Source organism: Grus americana, chromosome 21, assembly GCF_028858705.1.
Source record: "Grus americana isolate bGruAme1 chromosome 21, bGruAme1.mat, whole genome shotgun sequence".
In the NCBI taxonomy this organism is placed as follows: domain Eukaryota; kingdom Metazoa; phylum Chordata; class Aves; order Gruiformes; family Gruidae; genus Grus; species Grus americana.
Window position 1 is genome coordinate 588,591 of NC_072872.1, and position 18,720 is coordinate 607,310.

Genomic DNA, 18,720 nt, shown 5'->3' on the forward strand with positions numbered 1-18,720 from the left:
GCAAGAGCTGAGTTAGCGCTGTATCCTCCCAGCCAAACGCTCATCTCCCTCCTCACACCAACCCACAACACTCCTCGTAAGCCACTGCCTCCAGGACTTCTACCTCCCTGTCCAACATGATCATGAGATGAAGTTTTTCTGGGTGGGGACAGGGATGCTCGAAGAACAGCTGGCAGATGGCTCCAGGGGTCGGCTGGGCTGCACTCAGTCGGTGTGCCATCCTCAGGGATGTCCTGGCACACGGAAAGGAAGGACCTCAACCAGGTGGGCAAGTAACACACATCCCACCCAAGAGTGCAATGGCCCATAACAGAGACTAAAGAGGGATGTGGGAGAGACGGAGGGCAGGTCAGTGCAGCCACTAGCCCAGTTGGCCACTAGCCTCTTCCCTGCAGGTGGGAGAGCAGGGTTATGGCTTTTCATGCCTTATCCACACTCCTGCTCCCACCATCAGAGCACAACTCAGCAAAAAGCCACTTTAGTGACTATTACTGAGTGATCTCCCTCAAGCATCAGCTTTAGAGCAAATGCAAGCACCCAAAAGATGGAGGGGAGGAATCTGCAAGAGATAGGCTGGATAGCCACGGGGGTTATAACAGGTGACAGAAGCAGCTAGCTCCCTTGAGACCCTTCCCTCTCAAAGCATGGCACATCCAGCTACAAGACTCACCCATGAACGCAGTAAATCCTGTGCCAGTATGTCAATGCCCCACCTCCGTTCCCCGAGGAGAACTGCACCGGCCATTCGGCAAGCTCCCTGACCAGAGGAGCCTGGGCACCACAGGCAAACCTCCAGAGACATCGTCATCAGTCCTCTGTGAATGCAAGCTGCTTTGAGGTTTTTTACTGGTTAATTTCTGATGTGCATAAGGTGAAGAAAATATAAAAAAGCCAATGGAAACCTGCACAGACAGAGCTGCTGCCCACAGGGTCGGGTGGCACAGACAGCACAGGGACTGGCTCTACACATCTGGACCACAGAGAAACTCATAGGCTACGACCACACCATGAAGTCAACCAACTATCACTGTGCATACAATAATCAGGGAAAACTACATTTCCATTTCTGGTGCAGAAATCTGAAGTGCTTTTTTTTTTTTTTCCAAGCCTGCATTTGTACGTGACCCCAGTACCAGGAAGGCTCCGTGGAGAACGCTGACCCTTGCTCGCTCCACAAAGCAGGAACATAAGCTCAGCCCAAACTTCCACACAAGTACACCAGAACAGGGGGGGGAAAAATTCTCCAGCTCTGCCACCATGACATAAACCCCTCCCAACCTATCACTCCTAATCAGGATGCAGAAGATACCGGGAAACTTCTTTCTTCTGCCGCATCCAGAAATCCCTGCAGCCGCAAACGAAGGACGACAATAATTGGACAGGCCCATAGGCAATGGAAATGATCCACAAACACAGTGACATTTATTCTACACGGGAGAATCAACGCTCCCCCACTTCATCTGAACCTAGCAGTAGAGGGAACAAATGAGCTGTGCAATAATTTGAATTGAGTTTCTCTAAGAGAGCACAGGAAGATAAGACTTGACACCAGCAAAGCTCTTCTACGCTTCCCCAAATTACTGCAATTTCAGTCTTGTTCTCATTTCCAAGCAGGTTTCATCCAGGCCAGAACCAAATTAGATAGGAATAGTTTATGTGAGATACAGAGAGAGACTCTAAAACAAAAACAACCCCAAAAATCACATCTCCCTAAACAGAGAAGCAACTCATCCACATTTTTCAGCCCAAGGAGCGGAACGTAACATCAAGCTTAGAGAGAAGCAATAATTCCCACAAAAGCAAGCCCTGCACCACAAAACTCCTTGGGGAAAATCCCCATGACCTAACAAATCTCCACTGGAGGTAGCAGGAAATAAGGCAGCAACACCGGAGGGGAGCAGACAGGAGTGCTGTGGGGAACAAGGCACCCATGCTGGGACGAGCTCACGAGCAAAGGAACAGAAATATAGAGGCTGCATCCAAGGCAAAATGCCACTGAAACCAGAGAGGCCTGAACACCAGGACAGCCCTGGTGTCAACAGGCTTGCAAAACCACCGCAAACACCCGCAAGCCCCCATGCTGCCCAGGCTTTGCTCTCCAAAACACATAGCCTATAGAGATAAGTCACCCACAAAAGGCTCCTGAGTAGAAAAAGGACGTGCACAAGGGATGGGAGATCTCCCCTGCAGCATGGCAAGCACGCCCAGCAAGACTGCTTAGTGCAAATAAACAGCATCTCACCCGCTTCCAGACTGACTCTTACTTGCCCTGAGGCACCTAAGAGACTTCAAGCAAATGACTGGCAAAATAATACAAAAAAGGGGAGGGAAAAAAAACAAAAAGGAGAGAGGAGAAAAAACAACTCCATCGCTGTCTATCACTGGCACAATCTCAGCCTTAATTACGCATCCCGAGCTGGGCTCTTTGGAGCTGAACTTGCACTTTAAGCTTGACTTTAAAGACACACCACTGTGTTCCCCCCCGAAGAAAACACCAGGGCCTTGTGGGAAGAAGCTACTCCGTCTGCTGGAAACAGAAACCAGGCTCGGTGCTGGTGACCACAGGTCCTGCTTGTCCCAGAGGGGAGCTCAGAGATGGACAGATCTGGCTGAGCCCTTGCTTACAACGGGCTGCAGTCTGTCCCCGTCACTGCCCTGGGGCTGACGCTTTTCATGCTTGTCACAGTGGAGAAGTGATTTTTCAGGAAGGCTTAAAGAAAATCCATTTCTCATTTATTCAGCGTTTATTTATAGCTGCAGAAAAATTGTCCAGCTGCCATTTTGTGGTCAGACACCCAAACTGTCTCTGAGCTCCACAACCTTTCACTTGGCTCCCGCTGCAACAGCTCATTTGGGAGCACAAAGGGCTGGGCAGGGGTTTGCAAACCCCACCTGCTGGGTCTTGGAGGTGCTGAACAAACATGAAACAACAGTTACTGCAAAGCCATAGAAAACGGGGCTGTTATGCAGAGCAGAAGCAAGGCAGCACGCCTGCCTGGGCACTTTGCAGGTGCAGTTCTGCCCTGTGACCACGGATGCAGCACAAGCAGGCAAGGGAAGGCATGCCAGCGCAGGTGATACCTGCCGGCGCGGGTGCACAGAATTGCCAAATCCCTTTGGGCAGTGCCCATCCACATCGCAAAGCACCCTCCCCAGCTCTGCTTCAATTGCCAAGGTGCAGAATAGGTAAAACCTTGCATCTGAAATATTTTTCTGATCAGGGTGACGAACAAACGTACAAAAATCTAATCCTTCTCAGGGCGCGCAGGCATGCTGCGAGCAGTGCACTCACGGGTGCTTGTCAGCCCAGCCAGGCTTGGGCTTGCTGCTACAAACACAAATTAGGACCCACATCTCCCTCCTAAAGCCCCAGAGATGTTAAGTTCAACACCATCAGGAGGGTCAGCAGCAAAAGGAACACAAGCTTCCTTCCGTGAACATTTCAAGGCTTGTCAGAAAAGAAACCTGCACTCCTCGACTCAAGGGAATTCTCCTCCCTGCTGTCATACCGAGTTTTTTCTAATAAACATGTTGTCTTGGGTTTTTGAAAGCAGAATACCACCACAGCCAAAATGTCCCATGTCCCATGGTCACACTGGTACTGGAGGGACCCAGTGACTTGAATCCAGACAGCTTCCTGGCCAGCAAGCGCATGGGAACTGAGACAGCATTGCGTCCGCAACCTAGGGAACAGCATTTCTCACTTCAAAAGGTCAGCTAACCACAGTGCCACTGCAGAGCCGGCAATAAGTCACACTCTCATTTTTCCACATACAGAAAAGGTACATGGGGCAGTTCATGCAGCCTGGTATGAAAAACACTCAGAAATCAGAAACAGCCAGGGTGAGGAGAGCGAGTACAGTCCCATCCTCACTCCAGAGCAGCCACAGCTTTTTTTGCAGACCCTGTGATCATGCAGCAGTGTGCAGCCCCAGTATGGGTGCCCTCCTGGACCCACTGCAATCATTTCCAAGCTCCGTGCCCTCCTGCACTGCTACACCAGTACAGACGTAACCTGCTGTTTCTGTGGTGGCTTTGAGCCGGTATGACAGCTGGTATCTGGCTGTCGTTGTTCATAGCCCAGAGTATCCTTCAGATTTAACGAAGCACCAGACTCAAATATCCCCTCCAACAGTAACTCGAGCATCATTCATCAGTGATGCCTGCTTTTAAAGTAGCACATCGCCAGGAGAAGCGCGGCGGGGCGGCACCCGTAACCCCCCCGTAACACTCCCCACGAGCAGCCTGCCATACGCAGAGCGGAGCAGATGCTCCACAGCAAGTCCTCGCCAAGGGCTCAGGAATCATCTATTTTGGGATCTCATATGTCAGACGTTTACAAGTCAATACAGTTCCCGAAGCAAATGCCATAAACAGGAGAAGAGAAATCAGCGCTGGAGTGCTTCTACAACACAACGAAGATGTCTTCAGGGCAGGACATACACTTCTTTACCTACACGCACGAGCAGCTTGCTTTTACAGATGCTTCTCTCCAGGGTGTTGTTCAGGTGAGCACGTGTTGCCCTTCAAACAACCAGGCACCAGGGCCCCAGTTGCCCATAAAACAATTTCCTAAACAGGGCACAAACTACTCTAGCGCCCAGCAGGGTGAAAAAAAAGCTTGTATCATTTACCCAAGGAAACACACCTACCTCCTTTTGAGAGGCATCAATTTCTCTGCACTCTTCTAGTCTTTTCAGCACCGTTTGGGCATCAGAAAGGGCCTCAGAGAAAACACTTTCATATCGCAGAAAGAAATCCAGTTTACAGCTTTTGCTCTCTGCTGCTGTGTGAGAGAAACAAGATGAGTTATTTGCTAATTGAAGGGATTCACAGAAAGCATGATGTGATTGAAAGGCATCAGTTTGTAACCAGCACATTGGCTGTAATAGGGAAACTGTGACTCACAAATCCCTTCTAAAGATATCACGCAGCCTGGAGGGAAAACCAACAGTTTATTTAACACCAGTTATAAATGGAACATTTATGTTAAATCCAGTACAGCCTCTGTTTTCCTCCCATGCTGAACAGGAGTTTAAAGGATAAGGTAGCATTAGCAGGCAACTCTGTTCACTTACTGTTATACAGATTGCCTTATCAACCTCATGTTCTGCACTAACGCAGATTGCCCGTATGTCAGAAGCAATCACATGCATGGGTAGGAAGAGTTTTGTTCACTACAGCTATGGTAAAGTGGTGAGAGTGAAGCAACTGCAAAGGCCAAAGGAGAGTGTTGCACAATGCCAAAGGAAGAAAGTCCCTGCATGTACATGTCGCTGCTGCTCCCAACCCAGGGCAAACTAAAAAGAACAAACACAGAGGAAAAGATCCCCATAAGAGGAAAACATGAGCCAATGCAATTGCAAGTAAGAGGCAATGCTGTGCCCAGACCTGTCAAGTCTCACCTAAATCCCTTGCTCCTCCTTTCTCCTCCAGAGGCTCAGCAAGCTCCTCTTCTGCGCTGCCACCCTGCTCAGCACAGGCAGGCCAATTAGGACGAGAGCCTGAATCCTCCTGGAGGGATCTGGAGTCACTTGGCATCGTATCCTGGTGAACCCAGGTGTGATTCACGGTAAGTTCTTGGCTAGGAGGAGAAACATCTGCTTCCACTTCTGCTTCTACAGGGCCAGGAGAAGGGGAAACTCTCTGAGAGAGGAGGATATCTGGTTTTCCTTCAGCAGGTTTTTCAGACTGGGGTAGGTTATTAGCTTCAGCTTGGTTTCCAGATGAGTCTGCTGTCTGGCTGGAGACTTCTGTCACTACCCGGTCCTGAGCTGAACAGCTGATGAGGTCCCTGAGGAGGTTTTTACAACTAACAGCCACATCAAACATCTGCAGACTATCTGCCACCGAGATAACTTTGGTGAAATTGTGTTTCCCCAGTGGGAGTTTGCCACTGTACATCATCTCCAGCAAGAGCGCAAACTCCTCAGGGGTCACCACTGAAGCATCGATGGAGATGGTGTCCGTGCTGTCCAATAAGGATTTAAAAAGCAGGCTGGCAGCAGCCAAAACCACCTTGTGTGCTCCAAAACGAACATTCCCAATGAAGATGGTGCAATCACAGAACTGCTGCTCTTTGCAGAGAGTGTGCAGGTGCTGCAGCAGCTGCTTGCTGTAACTGGGAAGCTCCATGGCACCAGGGTCTACTGGCCTCCTCTCGCCATGGTCTCCACACTGTTTTCACAAAGCCCAGATAGCAAAAAAACAAGGGATCCTGTTAGCACTTTGCGCAAATATTAGCAAGACAGAAAGAGCAAGCAAAAATTACTTTTCAGTGTACACCTCCTAGTAGCTTACTGTGCTGCAGTTCTGTGGTTACAGCAAGAAGAGGCCCCCGTCTGAACTCACACTCCCCAAATTCAACAACTTACAGCACTAGAGCTGAAGAGTCTAGAAATGTTCAAATATAAATACTTGAGAAAGAGCTTGGAAATGAGTATTGAGTCCCAGAAGTTCCAAAAAGGGAGAAGAGACTCCCTGATATGCCCCTGACAGAGCTCAGGGAGCTGTGAATGTGCTGAATTCAGTAGCTGGTTTCAGAAAGGGCAGGTGGGGAAGCAGTGCAGGAAGACCAGTTCAGACCATCTACCAAACACAGAGGAGAATCTGAGGTATTGGTTTTGACCTCCAAAGCACTAAGTGGTTTGGGACATGTTAATTTTCTCCCCACATCACTACTAAGACCAGCAGGGGCACGCAAGTGGGAGATAGAGCTCTGCTTGCAGCCCAGGGCCTTCAGCACCTCCCTTCTCAGCACACCACAGTCCTAACTCATCGATTTACAAGTCTCTTCCCCAAGCTGTAATTTCTTGCAGAAGTCCACAGCCCTAATCCCATCTACCAGAGCATCCCTTTTGCTTTCCCCCCCCCGCCCCCGAGTGCAGAAGGGAGAACAGATAGGACATCTGCCAACAGAATTTTATCAGCAGGGCATCTGGAGTTTTTATCTAAGCTAGACAAGATAAAGATGTTACTGCCTTGTCTACACTCTAGGATGCCTAACACTGGTGCTGGCAATGATGCTGAAACAAAACAGCATGAGCACTAGAGGAAGAGCACCTGGATGGACACGATTTACGTGACCTTCAACTGCTTAACATCTTTGCACCCAGCTTCCTACTCTCTTGTAGAGAACAGGAGGAATATTGTCTATCATCAGGGCACAAGCTTTAACGAGCCGATGCTCATACACCATGCTGAAGCGCACAAAAGCAGGCTCGGAGTAACTCCCAACTTGCACCAAACTGCAAGTTGCAAGCAGACACTGGGCGCAGCTGAGCTGGCCCCTCTGGAGTTCAGACATTGTGGGAAGCAGGACCTCCTGCCCACAGGCAGGCAGGACCCCAGCTGTCCTTCTGCACAGCACTGCCTGCGGTGGCTGTGGAAAGACAGGAGGAGACAGGAGACATCACTTCATACCACAGCTACAGAGGGCTGAGCAACTGGTTGGTGGATACGACCCGTGCGTGAGAGCTCTCCTGCTCAGCCAAGAGCTCCTTCATGCTTTAAAGATGAAGTACTGTGTAACTTGCTTTTCAATCATCAGGGTAAGATCACAGATGGTTTTGACATCACCTCAAAGCAAAAGTGTCATGCTCCCCATCTGAATACCTTTGAAGGGAGAGCACAGGGTCGGTGGGTCCTTTTCTGGGAGGCAGGGAAACCTAAGGAGTCACTGATACCCCCCTCCTGCTCTCCAGGAGCCAGAGCTTTTCTGGGTGCATTGCTACCAAAGGTGTCTGGTCTGCAGCTCATCTCTGCTGCTTTGCAAGTACCAGGTCCACCCCCTCACCTGTGTACAGGGCCACCTGAACTTCCAGCCTATTAAACACTCAGGCTCTGCTATCCTCCCACGCTGCTGTAAATCATGAGTAACCAAGCTGCCATCAGCAGAGTTGCTGCTGGTCGTGGGAGAAGAGACTCATTTCTTTTGCCAGGCTCAATGTAATAGCAGTTTTAGTCCACCCACTCCTTCCCTGGAGCTGAAGGACTTCCAGTATCTGAGATGAAATTGGGTCTGCTGGTTAAATAATAATAGCTGTGGCTCCTCCTACAAAAGGACAAGCAGGAAACATCGATGTCCTGGAAGAGATGTCTGCTCACTTCGCCATGAATAGCCTTCTGCACAAAACCTATTGCTTCCACTGAGGCAAGCTGGAAGAAGCAGCAGCACCGTCTGCTCCCTCTATTCCTGGCAAGAATATAGAAGATATATTTGCCTATGACAGCTCCAAACAGTAAAGCTTTAAGCAGCCTAGCAGCACCTCCCCTTCTTTATTACAGCAACTCAGAGCACTGGAAAATGTGTCCTGAGCAATTAGATCAGATATATTCATTTTAATACATTTTACTTCTTTAATTATAGGGACCCAAAGATCTGCCAAAGAGAACAGACATTTTTTAAGGAGGGGATGGCCAAGACCATCCTCAAGGCAATCGCCCCCTACTTAGAATACACCTCAGGCTTTTATTTGAAGCTTACGGCCAGAAGGGACCACCAGCACTCTGATTTCTCATCCATCACTGCCTCCCAGACTTCCGGGCTCAGGAACTTGTGTTTGGCTAAAGCTTCTCCTCCAGCAAGGTGCCCAGTCAGAAGAACTGATTTTTAGGGGCAGGACCCTCTACTGCCATAGTTATTTACACTGTTAAATGACATGCCTGGTTTCTTACCTGAATTTGTCTGGCTTCATCTCCCAGCCATCTTCTAGACGGTTTTGCGGAGTTTTGGCTGGGGGACTGGGCTGAACTGGGAATCTCTCTGAGAGCAGGTAACTAATACTTCAGCAGCGATAAGTGCTTCCAGAGCGCGAGCCATCTGCCTCTGCCAGCACCACTGGTAAGAAAAAGCTGTTTGTCACTTTTTCAGCTTAAAGCTGCTTCTCTGCATCCTCTTTGGAGCCAGGCTCACTGGGGACAACTTATGAATTTCAGACTTAAGGTAAAACATGGTTGAAGCAGGCTGCTTCCAGAACTTCAGACACCCGACCTGCACAAGTACTGCCCTCTTCCAAAATATCGGCTCACTTGAGTCAGAAGGGGAGACAAAGGAGACAGATGTTTGCTCATCTCAGCTGCACTACAAACGGGCTTTGCAAAATGAATCTCTTGAGGAACATCAGGGACATCTTAAGCCTCGTCCTGCCAGCTTCCCAGGGAGAACATCAAGGTGGCTTAGGAGTTGTCATTCCACTGACTTCCAGTGAAACTGTGAAGTCAATCAATTTGAGCCAAATTTTCAAAAGTGCCTAAAATTCCTAAGGCTCTACTTGACCACATGTCGATAAATGTCCTCCTGTCATCCTCACAAAGCAGGTATCATCTGTGACTGCTCTGAGGACACTCACTTCAGCAAAGCACCCCCCCTTCTTCTTCTGAACCTCCCAAGTAGAGGGGGTCCACAATGGGTCTGCAGCAAATATTTACCCCCCACTGTCCAATTCCAGCTCTTTCCTCCTTTTCCCAGGTATTTCTGTCCTCAGATACCTCCACAGTTTGAAGGGATCTCATCTTTTTCTTTAAGTTACATTAGAAGAGGAAAAGGATGTCAGTAGCAACAATGCTTCTTCACTAAGGAGGAGGAAACAGGAACACCCAATTCTATGTACATAACTGAGAAGGAGTTTCCAAATTAAGTTACTTCTCTTCGTTATTCATATAATTACTTTGATCCAGATTCAAGAGACTCAAAAGCCATCCATGTCACTGGGTTCATCAAAAGATAATTGAAATTTAGGACTGAGCACTTTAGCAATTAGACACTACAGAGATAGGTGCTTCAAAGATGCACAGATGAGACCATCCCTCCCTTGCAGCTTCGAGGCTGCCGCGGCACCTTCACACTGTCAGAAAGCCCATCACAAAGCATGGAAAGAATTTCAGTGCCACAACAGCCTTAGCAAAAGGATCCTCTATGCCATAATTAAGGGCTTTTACAAGCTGCTGGTCAATGCACATGTTGACATTAATAAAATAATGCCAAAACCTACTTCCTGTATCAATTAGGAGGATCCCAGTGGCCAGCTTGAAGATGACTGAAATTATTCCCTGGGATGCACACAGAGCAGGATTTTTTTAGCTTTCAAAAACCAAAAAAAAATTTAATTGCTGCACTGCCAAGAAATTAAGCAATACCATCACATTGGCTTTGAAGGCACACACCCACAGCCTTGTGCTCCCTCTGCTGCCAGCACAGTGCAGTGCAACGCACAGACAGAGAATGAAGATTACTAAAAGCAATCTGCATACCTGCTGTAAAAGTAGAATCAAGCAATTCCTAAGCAAGCTCTAAAAAGCTAAAACAAAGCAGGCAGAAAAAAAATAAGAGTGGCCAGAAAGAGACAAGGAAAATGGAAGAATCCAACTTCTCTGTCTTAAGTAAATGCCACTTCTGTTAGAGCTGATCGGAGGGTCTCACAGGAGCTAAAATTCGAAATAGTCACCAAAGCAAGCCTGGATCCCAGTCCAGGAAGGCTCCTTGCCCCTGGAAGACGAGCTCAGCCCATCACTGCCCATTTTGCACTTACTCAAAGGCTCATTTCAAAAGACTCAAGAACATCAGTAAATGCAGCAGGACAGAAAGCCGAGGCTTGTTCTTTCGTGTTCCTCGGCCCTGCAGTCCCTTGGGTATGACAGCAGCCTCCAAGCAATGGGCAACTTTCTGGTTTTAGCTCTGACGAGTTAAGGACAGTGACAGCCTTAAATCAGAATCTGAATACTTTTTGTGTGTGTTTACCAGTTTCCTGTTTTCTTGTTACTAAGATGATGACCTTGCAAAGAGGGTTATTGGAAAGCCAGAAAATCATGTACTGCAATTCAATTTTCTTACCTCTCCTGCCAAAAGTAATTCAGTCTTTGAAGTGTGGAAAGGGGCTGAGGGGTCATTACCTTTCTCTGGGGTGCTCCAAAGAGCCAGAGCAGGCAGCTCTCCCAGGGGATAATGTAAAATCCAGTACAAGGAGCCAGGGCACACCAATTGGTTTTTCAATCTATTTTATTTCAGTTCAGAGCATCAGCGCAGACAGATAACAGAGGGAAATAAGCAACACTTTGACTAAATTCAGTACTCCGCGGTCTCTAAAGGCAGCAGAATACACTGCTCAAAAAACACACAACACTTTAGCTATCTGTCTGCACTGATGCTCTGAATGGAAATATAATAGATGGAAAAACGAAGAGGTATGCTCCAACTCTTAACAGCAAGCTTTCCATTACTCTTCAAAGCGAGGACTGCTGCCAATTTCTCCTGCCCCAATGAGAGCACAAAATCACGCAGTGGAAAACCAGCACAAACCCAAAGCAACAGCCAAAGTTTGCTCCAGTCTCTGCTCGTCCATGTCTCGCTATGCCCAAAAACACTGAAAGTACTAATTACATCTTGCAGGTTCCCATAACATCCTCAAAAAACAGAAGTTGGACATCCGAACTCTTGTTTGTTAGGTAGGTTTACATCAGAGAAGATTGTGTGTTGTAATTTATTATTGGCTTGTAAAAAAAAAACCCCACACAACAAAACACTGCTTTGACCAGCTTTTGCAATCCATTTTGGTGTCAGGAGAAATGCAGAAGACATTTGTTCCTACACCCAAGAGCAGACAAGACACAATGCACCCGTAAGGTGCCTTGATCCCTCTTCAAGCACATGAGGGGGAAAAAAAAAAAAGCTTTAAAATGACACTTTTCAAGGATGGTCTGCCCAAAAAGGGAACTGATTCCCTCAGACTTGTTAGCAAAGTACACAGAATTACTTTGAGCTGAATCTATTGAGACAGAAAGCCAGGAGGCACCTGGACTTCCACCACTGCCACCTTCTCCTTCAGGCCTCCACAGCCCTGAAACTCCATTAAGGCAAAAGGAACTACAACTACTCTTCAAACAGGAGCGCAGCTGCTTCAAAACACAGATAGAGAAGGATGCAGCAATGTAAAAGCCTAATGGCATTTACCCCAGGAAGCCAACTCACTTCCTCCATCTCCTGGAAGACTTAACTGCCAAGATGTGGTCTGGGAGAACATGGGCACATTTTCAGCATCTTCTTTAAGCAGCACGTGGTGGCAGTTAACTGAAAATATACTGGAAAGAGAGATGAAACAAGAGCAAATGAGCAGGCTGGGGTGGTCGGATGGGAGAGGACCTCCACTCTGGTACTCCAATGGGCTGTTCCTGCATCACCCCGTCCTTTGACCGACATTGGAAACTCAAATTCCTCCACAAACACAAGGCACTTGGTATTCTCTTAACCAAAAACCTGCAGAATCATGCTGCCTTATGTCATATCTGGGCCAATAAATCAGGTGTGCCAGCCTTCCTTTCCAACACAGGAGAAGAAATTACTCCTGAGACTCACCTACAAGCCTGCCTCTCTTCAGGGAGGAGATGGGTTTTATCAGCACATTGCCATAATAAATCTAACCCAGCCTGGGAAAGGGGCTGCCCTTCTCCTCCCTGCAGTAGCTCTGTCCGGCTGGTGATCTCACAAGAAACTGGATCAGACCGTTGATTTCTTGGCAGAAAAAAAAAAAAACAAACCCTATTTATTTGTCTCTTGATGGCTCAGTCTTCCAACTGATCATCTCAATGAACAGACTTAATTAGCAGTCCATAGAAAAGAGAGGAATCTGCTGTGGCAAAAGGTGTGGAAGAGCAGGGTAATTCCCTTCCATGCCTATCTTTAGAAAAACCTTTCTGGAGAGGTTCACAGCTTCTGCCCAAGCAGGGGCATGGCTCAAAGAGGCCCTAAAGCACACCTTTGGGGGAGCAGTGGTATCCAGGTGACAGGCTCTAGCTCACAGGTACAGCCAAAACACTGTTGGAAGCCTCTTTGCTTTTAAGTGTAGGCTCCAAAAGGAAACACCCCTGCAATATCCATGGCAGCGATGCAATCAGCCTGCTCCCTTCGGCAGTGCTTTAAATGAGAGGGACCGCGGTCCTGCACTTTGTTGGCCACCCGCGGGGCGCCCACCCAGCGCACCGCGGCCTAACACAGCGCTCCCGAGGAGATCCACCTCCGCCTGGGCTGCAGGCAGGGGCAGCCCGCAGGCTCCCTTCAGCCTCCCTGAGCCGCCTGCCGAGGCTTCGCAGGAGCCGGTCCCTCGGGACGGGGCAAACCGCCCGGGCCCTGCCGGGCCCCCCTTCGGGCACCGAGGCCGGGCCCCGGCAGAGAGATGCTGGAGATGGGGACAGCCCAGTGGGGGTGGAAGGGAACACAGAGCTCGCCGAGCCCCACCGGGACACCCCCGGGGTCAGCCCGCAGCAGAAAGGCCGAGGGAGGGCAGGCGGCCCGGGCCCGGCCACCCCCAGAGCCCAGCAGCCCCCCGGCCCCGGCCCGGCCGGCGCCCCCGTCGCCATGGTTACCTTTATTGGGAGCGGCGCGGCAGACACGGCGCGCGGGAACAATAAAGCTTCAACAACAGCCGCCCCGCCCCCCTCAGGGCGCTGGGCCGCGCGCCGCCATCTTGGGGCGGCACGTGACGAGGGACCTGGGAGGGGGCAGTGGCAGCTGCGCATGCGCAGTTCTACTGCGCGCCCTCCCCGCGCGCGCGGACCCGTCCTCACCTCGCCCTCTCCCCCTCACCGCGGCCGCCCTGAGGCAGCGATCGGCCACGGCCCCCGCAGGCCTGCGCCCTGCACCGCTGCCTCGGGCTGCCGCGGACCCCCTCGGTTAATAAAACATCGTCCCCGTGGGGTAGAGCCGGGGCTCGTTTCCTGAGGGCGGCGGTGGCGGGGCTCGGCCCTGGGCGGTGGGCGGCTGGCTGCGAGGGGCTTGCCGGGCTGAGGCGGGGGGTCCCCGGCACGGGCGAAGTCAGCTGCTGGGACCCATGGGTTGGGCGAGGGGAAGGGAAGACTTGGGCCTTGCTGGGCCTTACGGAGCCAAGGTTATGGGTGTACTTCGGGGGCGCCGGGAGGGGGCCGGGGCAGAGGGACGTGGTGCTGGAAGCGGGTCCTGATCTTCCCTCTGCACCGTCAGCCACTTGCCCGGTCACTAGCCCTTGGCTTCACAGCCACGGCTGGCGCGGCTGCCTGGCTCTCCCGGCGGCCCGTGGTAGTGCTCCCTTGCGCCTCCCCGTGCCGCCCTGAGGGCAATCTCGCCAGTCTGCCCGCAGTCCGGGGCTAGGAGGTGAACCGGGGAGGGGGTCACAGGCAAGAGACCCCCAGGGTGTAGGGCTGGCCCCAGGAAATGCGAGGGACAAAGGAGCTGCCCGATCCTGACAGATTTTGGCTGTATTTTGCATGGAAAAAAAAAAAAATTGCCAGAGAGTGCAGGGAGCAGCAGAGCAGGTTCAGGCATTTCTGTGTGTATTCCCAGGCTTGGAAGGGGGCTATCTGCTGCCATCTATTGATGGACCGAGCGGGAGGCCTGGTGAGCCGGCTTACTTGCATGAGCAAGAGCTAATTTCGGGATAAATGCATGGAGGTGGTGAGAATAATACCTAGCTTTGAGACCAGGCTGTGTGTGACCTGGTAAAGAGCAGCAGGCAGGGCCCGGGGTTGTGGGTCCAGCGACTGTCAAATCGCCTCTGCAGGGATGCGGATGAAGTTCTGGGGCTGGCATGTGGTCGGGCAGATCAGCTTGCAAACAAATGGGTATTAATTAGAAACCCACAATGTCAGGATGAGACCTGCTTTGCTCTGGGGCCTCTACGCTCTGCCAGGGAAATGCCTTTTGGCTGGGATTCTCAGCCGTAAGTGGCACAGCAGCCCTTCTGGCCATTAGAATAGAAATGGCATTGCAACAGCAGGTTTCAAGGTTACTTTTGGTGAATGCAAGGAAAGCAGGACAGGCCATTTTCCTGCAGAGGTGCGGAGGGAGGTTCCTGGGGGACCTGCTCAGACTGCGGTCCTTTGCCAGTCTCCTGCAACTAATTGTCTCTGTTACAGCTGTCAGTCCCCACTCTGCCAGTTTTCTCGTGAGTGCGCCTATTTACGTGCTGAAGAGATCCCCATCAAAAAGTGCTGGACCCAGATCTGGTTGTTTTTATCCTCAGGCCGGTGGTGATCAAAGCAAGTTGATGCTGAGGCCTTGAGAAGTCACTAGTGGCTCTTGCTCTGTGCCTGCTGACAGCAGCTGACCTGAAGACGATGACTGGGCTGTGTCAGATGAAGAACCTGCTCCCCACCTGCCGCAGGGAGATGCCGGCACTTGCCAAGGAGCATTGGTGAGACGAATGGCAGCGAGCACTGCCTGCTACACTGGAAAGACCATCCTCATCGCTGTCGGACCTATGCTTGCTGGCAAGGTCATCTCATGCTGTCTGAGGTAGTGACAAGCCACAGCAGAGTAGGAGCTGTGCGTTGTGGTAGGTGCCTTCTCCAGAGCAGCAAAACCTTTCCTGCAAAGTCTAGGACGGCACAGAAGAGCCCTTGTGTCTCTGGTACCTTGAGAATTGGTTCTTGGAGAAGGAACTTGCAGCTTCAGCACAAAAAGGGGTCTAGTGGGGCATGAGGTTTTGGCTCCATGTTTGTGAGCCTGCCTGTATAAGTTCTGCCTTGGCTTCATGTTGTCGTACTTCCAGCAAACTCCTGGATCAGGCACCTGTGATGGCAGCTTTGCACCAGGATTAGAGAGAGGAGAAGGCTGAATGCCCCTCACAGCCCAGATCAAGGCAGCACAGCCATAGATGACAAAACAGTGGCTCTTTGCTGAAACCAGCTCTGGAGCCGAAATCGCTGTTTGCTTGGCAGTGTCGGTGATTCAGGGTGGACTGGCAGGATGATGGCAGCCTGCTGAGCAGCTATGGTCTCCTACCTTGGAGATGATGGGTGGTGGTGTGTGGTGATGACAGGACAGTAAAGTGATGAGAACAGATGGAAGAGAGCAATGACAATGCCTTCAGAGAAGCCAGGCAGGCTTTCCTCCAAGGGCTGAAGGTAAGGTGGTCAGAGGGGATGGTCCCATGATACTCTGGTGACAGGGACAAAAACAGATTCAGAAATGCCCTTCCCCATCTGCCTGTTTCTGTCCCCTCTGCTGCTAAACCCAATGGGTTTTGGGGCCATGCAGTGTAAATCAAAGCCAAGAACAGCCTCCCCAGATAAGGAAAAGGGTGAGGAAATGGGACAAGAACAGTGTCCCAATATACCTTTGTTGATTTCCATCACAGTAACACCCTGTTGTCCCTTGGAAATGTCTTAATTCTCATACAGCAGGTACTAGTGAGGGGAGATGTACCACCTGAGTGTTTTCTTTCTCCAAAGTGTAGGATAAAGCTCCACCAGGTGACTCCTGGGAACCTGCAGGGGAAGACACGAGCAAAGTGAGCTGGTTTTGAGTTCACCACCCTGCCAGGGTGTCACACGAAGGAGCCCAGATGAGTACGTACAGTGGCTCCAGCTCCTGCTGTCTCACTGAGAGCAGGCAGAAGTCCCGCAGGTCCAAACAGGCCTTATCTCTTGTTCCCTGAAGGAGCCCCTCTTGCTGAAACACAGCCCGCTGAAGAAGCAAGGACTGCCCTGCCTTGCTGTGCCAAAACTGTCTCCACACAGCTTGGAAAGCTCACAGCAGGGAGTCAGATGGGGTGAAACACAACCTCCCCTCCGAAGCTGGGACACTGAGACTTGGTCTTCTCTCCAGAGGAGGTCACGTCTTCTGGAGGGGTGAGTCCAGGAGGTCTGGCTGAGTGGGATCACGCCAGTGGTCAATTCCAAACCACACTGTTTTCACAAGCTTTTGATGTGTGCATCTTTTCCAGGCAACACAGACCATGGATCTGCTTTGGATGCTCTTGAAGCATCTCTTGGTGACAGCTGGGCTCTCCCATGGCGCAGATCTGCCCACGCAGGGGAACAGAAGTAAGGCAGGGAGATGCAGCCATTTCGTCTTAGCACAGGCAGGGACAGCAGTGAGCCAAGCTCAAGGCCACGCAACCACATCTTTCCCCTCCTAGTTCATAATCTCTCCTTTGCACCGCAGCCTGGGTGGTAGCAAGCTCCATCCCTGGCTTGCAGCTTCTCCTTTGAGCACTTGAGGGCACTGTTGGAGTTTGGAAAGAGGCAGATTTCTGGGGTGAAAGATTTGTTTCCTGTCATACCATGGAGAGGCACATCAGTTTGCAAGGGCTCTGGCTTTCTCTGGAAACCTTGTTGTTCACAGGGGTTTAACTTTGGCATGAATACCCCATCTCAGTCAAAAGCTTTTGCAGAAAACATCAAGTGATGGAGACAACCTTTATCTTCCTTTTTCTGTAAGCATTTTTCCCTTCCATCTTTTTAACCCCAAAGCTTCTCTCTTGAGGGTCTGATTTCAGGGAAGGGGGTGGGCTGCACAATTAGTTCTTCAGGGGAAGCAGCGAGTTTGATCACATGGTAATACACTTCACCTGCACAGATACAGTAAGTTTCCAAAGTGCTGTTGATGCAAGGACTTGCAGCCTGTCCATGTGCAAACACAAATCTCGTTGCTCCTGGTATCGGCCTCCAAGGGAGCCAGCAGAGCAGGCTGTGCTCTGGGGTCAATGCTACAACGGCTCAGAAGGACTGCACACAGCACTGCTGGGAAGCTGTGCCAGAATAATTATTTACATGTGCTGGCATAAAGTAATTACTAATGGAGCGGAACACCATGCACAACCCCTCCAAGCTGTCCCAGAGGACACACTGGGAGTTACCAAGCAAAGTGCACTCTCCGTGTACCAAACTCCAGATTTCCTCCTAGCCCAGTCCTTTCCCCTCCTCCCAGGGGAGCAGCTGTTTCATGGCAGAGGAGTCTCTGTCCCTCCTTTTGCCCCATCCTCTTGCCTTTGCCAGCACATTCCAGGGTTGTACTCAGAGACTATAAATTGCTGTTATTCTGCCTAAATTGCCCTTGAAACTGAGTCTGATGAGGTCATTTGGGGAAGGGGACATTCTCATTACGAAGCAGGGATGGTAAATGGGTTTGGAGTATTTCACTGCTGTGTTTCTCCAGCCAAACTGAGTTTTTATTCAAGAGGTGACCCACTGGCACCCACACTGACTTCCTGGTGCCCTCTTGTAGTTTCTGGTTCGCCAGCTTCCTTGGCTTTGGATTTCATTGCTTTTTATTGCCATGATTCCCAAGGGGCACCATATCCTTGGCATCTGCCGTTCCTGCTCCCTTCTGCATGGTATGTGGGGAAAGATGTCTTGTGTCCAGGTTCCCACAGGATGCCAGACTGCATGGCAGTCTGCTCAGTGTCTGAGCAGAACATGCTGAGAACATCAGGCTTTCCAAAGTGCATCTTCACCTTCTCCATCAGATTTCTGACTTGAATGGCCTCTGGAAAGTCCAGTCCAGGCTCTGTGGTTGCTATTGCAGCGATCGCGTATCTGTGATCTATTACTGAATGTGATCAGGTGTCTTCCAGTCTTTTCACAGACAGGTTGGAGTTTCAAGAGGCTGCAGAGATTCCTTTCAGGATGGGGCACAGCACTTGTCTTCAGCTGAGCATCAATATCCAGCCCTGGCACCACTCCAGGCATGCCTTCATCCTCGACTCAGCATGCCTAGGCATCTGTCCATGACATCACCTCTTCAGTCCCCTGGTATTAGTGCCTGGCCTCTTTTAAGCAAAATCCCACCCTAAACGTGGCCCAGAGCTCACCCCTCACCTGCTGGTATGAGCTGCTGGTATCTGTCATGTTGATTTTCTGTGATCTCATCAACCCTGCTATACAAATTATTTTTCTGTCTCAGTACCCGCTTCTTTTGGGATATTTGTAACATCCCTTGAGCCACTCCTTCCAGCCATGCCAGTGTTGTAA

At 50.5% G+C, this 18,720-nt stretch overlaps 1 protein-coding gene across 15 annotated transcripts in view; it reads right to left on the minus strand.

The window, feature by feature from the left end:
• ZBTB40 (zinc finger and BTB domain containing 40) overlaps positions 1-6,190 on the minus strand; it is a 37,083-nt gene extending 30,893 nt beyond the window's left edge. For 14 of the 15 annotated variants that reach the window (XR_008580116.1, XR_008580115.1, XR_008580120.1 and 11 more), the window contains exons 1-2: positions 5,406-6,190; positions 4,653-4,786 (exon numbers count right to left, since the gene is read on the minus strand). Coding sequence is in view for 10 of the 15 variants with exons in the window: in XM_054849885.1 (XP_054705860.1) it covers positions 4,653-4,786; positions 5,406-6,135 (864 nt within the window). In the remaining 5 variants the exon portion in view is untranslated. The remainder of the gene's footprint in view (positions 1-4,652; positions 4,787-5,405) is intronic. The other variant, XM_054849880.1, reaches the window with a different exon arrangement.
• Positions 6,191-18,720: the final 12,530 nt, after the last annotated feature.